This window comes from Arachis ipaensis, chromosome B1 (genome assembly GCF_059453495.1).
Source record: "Arachis ipaensis isolate K30076 ecotype BB chromosome B1, ASM5945349v1, whole genome shotgun sequence".
Classification (NCBI taxonomy): Eukaryota; Viridiplantae; Streptophyta; class Magnoliopsida; order Fabales; family Fabaceae; genus Arachis; species Arachis ipaensis.
The window spans coordinates 19209980-19216102 of NC_142436.1; the positions used below are offsets into that span (position 1 = coordinate 19209980).

The 6123-nt window shown below is 24.4% G+C and overlaps 1 protein-coding gene across 1 annotated transcript; it reads right to left on the reverse strand.

Moving 5' to 3' along the window:
- Positions 1 to 1371: 1371 nt before the first annotated feature.
- Positions 1372 to 5696, reverse strand: LOC107617022 (caffeoyl-CoA O-methyltransferase 5). The gene is made up of 5 exons (XM_088501214.1): positions 5482 to 5696; positions 5192 to 5271; positions 3599 to 3743; positions 3330 to 3461; positions 1372 to 1865 (listed from the first exon to the last, which is right to left on the reverse strand). The coding sequence occupies exons 1-5, from the start codon at positions 5587 to 5589 to the stop codon at positions 1572 to 1574; spliced, it is 759 nt and encodes a 252-aa protein (XP_088357340.1). The 5' UTR covers positions 5590 to 5696; the 3' UTR covers positions 1372 to 1571.
- Positions 5697 to 6123: the final 427 nt, after the last annotated feature.

Consider the following 6123-nt stretch of genomic DNA (forward strand, 5'->3'; position numbering starts at 1 on the left):
TTTTTGAAGAGTAGTAGAAATAGATGATTGTTTCAGATAGAATTAAAAGAGAAGGTGACCGAAAACTAATCTTGTGTGCTATTTTTTGTTGGAGCTTATGGAAATAAAAAAATTAAAAAATTTTTGAAGGAACAAAAACAACACCTTAAGAGAACTTCAATTTAGCGATAAGACTTCAGTAAGAACTTTGTCTAATTAAAAATGGATTTGGATTTTCTAAATTTTAAATTTTACTTTAGAAGATAAAGTGTGATCTCTTACTATTTATTTTATAAGTGAGACAAAAAAAAAAGGGTAAAAAATCACACTTTATTCTCTAAAATGAAAATTTAAAATTTAGAAGATCCAAATTTATTAAAAATGGTTATTGTTACTTTTCTTACCTTCGTTAAATAATTTTGTGTTTTTTTTTAAATAATTTTCTTTTCTTTATATAGTCCAGGACTATATCTTATGAGATAATTCCGCCTCTTGTTTTTGTCCCACAATAACCAATGTATTTTCTATTTACGATATAAAGTACAATAACAATATCTTTTGGGGAAAAAAAACTTTAAGTCTAATTTAAAGAATATGATGGCAGAATAATTAATTATAATCGTAGAAATAAAGCAAACGCAACCAACACTAGTATTATATTCCGATTGATCTGTTTATCGGTGCACAAAAATCTGTCCCATGTATATGTTCCTTTTAGATCCTGATCAGGAGAAACAAAAATGCTATATAACTAAAACAATAAAGTTTAAGTGCCGAATCTGAATTCTTTAAGCATAGTGTGATCACACTACAAGAAGGGCACACATATATACTATGCACGTAGTACGTAATAATTGGAGTTATAGCTTACAACTTACAAGTTCCCGATCCATAAGTCAACTTTTAAATAAATACGGGAATCCTTCTAAATTAATATATTGTAAATTTAGTTAAGTTAGAGTTATAATTATTTATATAATTTATTTTATCAATTTAAATTTTAAAAAAATAATTTTATAATATGATATTAAAATTTTTATGATTAAAATATTTAAAATTTGATTCTTGTTATTTTTAAAAAATTTAAATAGCATAAAATAAAATAAAAAAAATTATATACAAATTTAGTTAAATCTAAAAAAATATTTTTATTAAAAAATGTATTAAAAATATAATTATTCATATATTTTTTATTAATTTAAATTTTAAAAAGAAATAATTTTATTTTATACTAAAATCAATCACTAAAATAAATTATTAATATAAAATATATATTAAAAATAAAGTAAATTACATTATGAAAATATAATAATTAATTTAATAATTAATTATTTTTGTGTAAATAGTATTTTTTTATTATCAATAAAAAAAATAACAATATAAATTTTTCCCTTAGCAAATACCCTAATATAAGGATGTAGCAGCGTGTCTAGTTTACATCTTATTTATTAATAGTACATGAGATACGAATAGACATATTCATTAATTTAGGCCACAGACATAGTACTTTAATGAATTGAGGCCACATGGCACTCAATCATTTTTTGAGGGGATTTAAAATTTCACTGAATCATATATAAAGGAGTGATAGATCAGATGATACGGCGGCACAAGGTAATGCCATCACCAACAGGGATTTGACAAATTTCAATTCTTTCATCACTAGCAAGGTGCTTGTTGAGTTCCATCACATAACCGCGAGAGTTCTTCACAAAATCCATCATTGGTGCATGAGGTGGCTGAGCCACAGATCCAAACCATAGGGTGTTATCATAGCCGATCAACCCTCCAATCCTCACAAGCTCAATCACCCTCTTATGGTAGTTCAAGTAGTTGTTCTTATCCGCGTCCACGAAAACAAAATCATATTTTCCCATGTTATTTTTCTGAAAAATGGAAACATTTTTAAATAAATAAAATACATTATATATATATATATATATAGCTATTAAATTCAATTCAATAATAATAATTACATTCTCATATTCTCATATAAAAAAATTATTCTCATTAAATATATTTCCTACACACACATATCTACCTTCCAAAAAAATTATATTTTTTTATATTATTACTATATATATATATATGGCTATTAAATTCAATTCAATGGTAATAATTACATTTTCATATTTTTATATAAAAAATTTATTCTAATTAAATATATTCCCTATATATATACACATATATTATCTTCCAAAAAAAATTATATTTTTCTTTTATATTATTACTTATCTCGTTTAGTAAAAGAGCGTTAAAAGATAAAATAAAACCTTTTAACTCTTTTTTGGACAAAATACTTATATAAGTACTATATCATATACATCTTGTTTATTGTAGGTATCTGGTCTTCACCATAAACACAATGCGTATGGTACAATACCTGTTACTTTTTATGTGCAGATGAAATATAATTTTAGTATTTTATTATTTAATTTGCAATGTCGACAAAATATGTTTATAACTATTTCGTTTTCATTGCAATCGAGATAAATAATATTTTATTTATTTAAAATTTTCAAAAATTTATAGTATCAATTAATAATAAAATATAAACTCTCTCAAGTCAATCCATTATTAATCTGGAAAATATGGTAAGCAATATTGATATATATTTTGTATTGATTTTATTTTAGTTTAATTTAATATTAAATTAATTAGACTATTATGATTAGATTGTATGTTTAATTTATGAAAAAAAATACGTTATTAATTTTTTGTTCCATAAACATTTAAGTCTTGATTATTTGAAAAGATATTTAAATTTTTGACTTTTTTAAATATCAATTTTTTATGTTTATTTGGATTTCTCAGATCTAACAGAAAAAACAAATATAACTTCCGTTGTATTGATATAGTTGATATGGATGCACAAGTAAAATTTTTTTAAAATAAGATAAATTAGACCCAAAAATAGATATATCCAGATTTTAAAAAGTCAGAAATTTAAATGTATTTTTAAATTCTCAAAAACTTAAATGTCTGCAAACCAAAAAGTAAAGTTAGGAATCAATTTGTCATTTTCTCTTCATTTATAAATAAACTAGTACTTTTCATAGTATGTATTACCTACACTTTGAATAATGTATGTTTTAGCTAGAAGGTATATTAATTTTAAAACAAAAATGTTATTCGTATATTAAAATCAGCCACTAAAATCAGTCATTAATGTATATATTTGTATATAAATACATGTGTAATTTAATTTATTTTCAACGTGTATTTGTATTGTGACATGTATTTAATGACTGATTTTAGTGTGCACGCAGCATAATTTATTTTAAAATTTAGAACTTTATTTAATTTGACAATTATTTTGAGATAAATATAGTATAATAGTGTGCACATACATCTTTAAGCAGTTCATCAAGAAGAGAAAGAGCAGGTCCTTCTCTAAAATCAATCTTGTGAGCCACTCCAGCTTTTTGAATTATGGGCAATCCCAATTCATAATATTCCCGGTTCACATCCATAGCCAATATCTAATAATATTCATAGAAGGACCCAATCATCGGCTAGGTATATAATAATAGCGAATATTAATTAAATTAAGTAATATAAATGAATAATATAATATTTTAGACTATATGTACATCTCAAGCTAATAATAAGTAAGAACCTTTCCATCATGAGGAAGAGCAAGGGCAGTAGAAAGCAGAGAGTAACCAGTGTAGACGCCAATTTCCATGGTGTTCTTGGCGTTTATGAGTTTAACCAACATCATTATCAGTTGTCCTTCGTCCGGTGGTGTAGCCATGATGTTACTGTTTTAGAATTCAGTTATTTAATAATGGTTAGATGTATAATCTTGATATATTTTTATATTTGTACTTTTAGCAAAAAACTTCAAATTCTAGATTTTGACCCAAAAATTTAATTAAAGATCAGACTAATTCCTCACTTTTGCATAGGAACTAATTTGTCTAATATTTTAAATTATCTTCAATCAAATGTCAATTTTTTAGTTGATAGAGAGTAATTAATTTATCCAATAAAAACTATTAGAAACTGATTTGGAATATTGCTCATTATTTTTTAAGAATAAAGTGACAATTATATTTTTAAAAATTTTGACCTCAAACTAATTAATTTTTAAAGAAAAAAATAAGTAGGTCTTCTATGATAATAAATGGTAGACATATATATTTGTTCTTCAACCAATAAATAGTACAAAACAAAATAAAGTTCTCTATGTGTTTCGTTATTTAAAATAGTGCGTATTTCATTGCTACCATATGAGTATAGAAACAATGTAATTTTAAATAGTAAAATATTTATTATCTCTTGAGTTTTCACATAATCTTTATTAATTACTCTTTATTTATCACGAATTTTATCAAAACATGTAAAATTTTATTTCAAAAATTATTATCTGCATGACGATCTTTCATAAATAAATACGTCACAGTAAGTAACAACACATATAAACACCACTATTAAGTTTTACATGATGAATTAACAGAAAGATATTATGTGTCCATCGTTTATTATCGTAGAGGACCAAACTAGTACTTTTTCTTCTTCAAAAATTAATTAGTTTGAAATCGAAATCTCTAAGGACTTAATTCTCACTTTACTCTTCTTTAAATATTCTTTTAAAATTTATTATAAATTTAATTTAATATACTTTTAATATAAAATAATTTTACATATATATCCAATTATATAATATTATATTATAAAAAATAACTAATATTTTTATTAATTATCTAAATAATCATTTAAAATAATAAATATAATTTTATGACGGTAAAATATTTTATAATATATTAAAATTAAATTCAATTATTATGTATAATAAATGTAAAACTAGAAACATATTGAGCAGACACACTATTCAAGGTTGGTGCTGTTTAAATTTTAATAATGTCAGGAATTATTAAATCAATCAATCACATAAAATATATATTAAATAATAAAATATATTTTTAAATTAAATAACATATATATTTATATATAAATACATAAATACATAATGCATGTCTGATTTAATAATTTTAATAGGCATTTAAAATTTTTTGCTATTATTACTTAACTCCATCAATAAAATTTCCCATAACCTTTGGCGGAAAAACCGGTGAGAAGAACGTGGTTGAGAGAAAGAGAAAAAAGAGAAAACTTAACTGAACCAAATAATTACACTTGTATTTAATGAACATATAAGAAGGAGGTCTTTTTAATTAAAAGAAAAAAAAGACGTAATCTAAATTACCGAGGGTGGTTTTGTGTCATCTCACGGAGCTCCTTCAAGCTCTCGTGTTCTCTTGGATACACACTTGTTTCAAGTACATACTGCACCAACCAGTACATGCATCATCTGTGTTAGAAAAAATGAAAGAATTACCAGGAACTTGATGTTTATTTAATTTATTTTTGTGTCTATTAATTAATCGACAAGAGATATAAATTATTTGTTTTGTTCTAACATGCATTTCTGTCACTTTAGAATTTTCCAGAACAGATCGGAAGAAATAGAAATTAACAAAGGGTTGTTGAATGAACCTGGTAGAGTGCATCGCTCTGAAGGAGACTCTTGTGATTGAGATCTTTGTGACCGTTCAGTTCGTTTTGTTGTTGTTGCTCGGCCATGGGCGTTTCCGTCATTGTCATTACTGGCAGGGGCAAGTTTTATTTCGTGCGAGAGATGAAAACCCAAGAGATCGTCCCAGCTATTTTATAGACAGACCACACCGATACGCTTGTGTTTTGGTGGCAACTAATTAGTTAATGAATTTTTTTTTTTTTTTTTGAGAAACTTTAAAGTGCCTATTGACATCATAGAGTTAGCTATAAATGGATAATAATATAAGGAGAATATTTACACATGATGAAATTTTTATATAAAGATGAGATTATGAATTTTTAGATAATTAATCAAATATATTTAATTAATCATATTAATTTATCTAATGGTCTACAATATTATTTTCATATAAAAATATTATTATGAGAATATTCACCATAATATAATTCACTTTTTAATTAGCTCATAAATTAATTATTCTTTAATTGTTTAAATTTTAAAGCGTCTATTATGTTATCAAGTTAATTATACGTTTTTTGATGGTCGTGTGATGTGAGGCTCACTAATGTAAGATTACTTTAGGACCCGTACCAAGCACAAACCAACCAACCTCGAATGCA

What these genes read in the sequence shown, in the direction of transcription:
- LOC107617022 (XM_088501214.1), bottom strand. Translation starts at nt 5,589, where the DNA reads ATGACAATGACGGAAACGCCCATGGCCGAGCAACAACAACAAAACGAA. An exon ending in ATGACACAAAACCACCCTCG is followed by an intron (nt 3,744 to 5,191) that starts GTAATTTAGATT and finishes ATTCTAAAACAG; the next exon opens with TAACATCATGGCTACACCAC. An exon ending in TTGATGAACTGCTTAAAGAT is followed by an intron (nt 1,866 to 3,329) that starts GTATGTGCACAC and finishes TCCATTTTTCAG; the next exon opens with AAAAATAACATGGGAAAATA.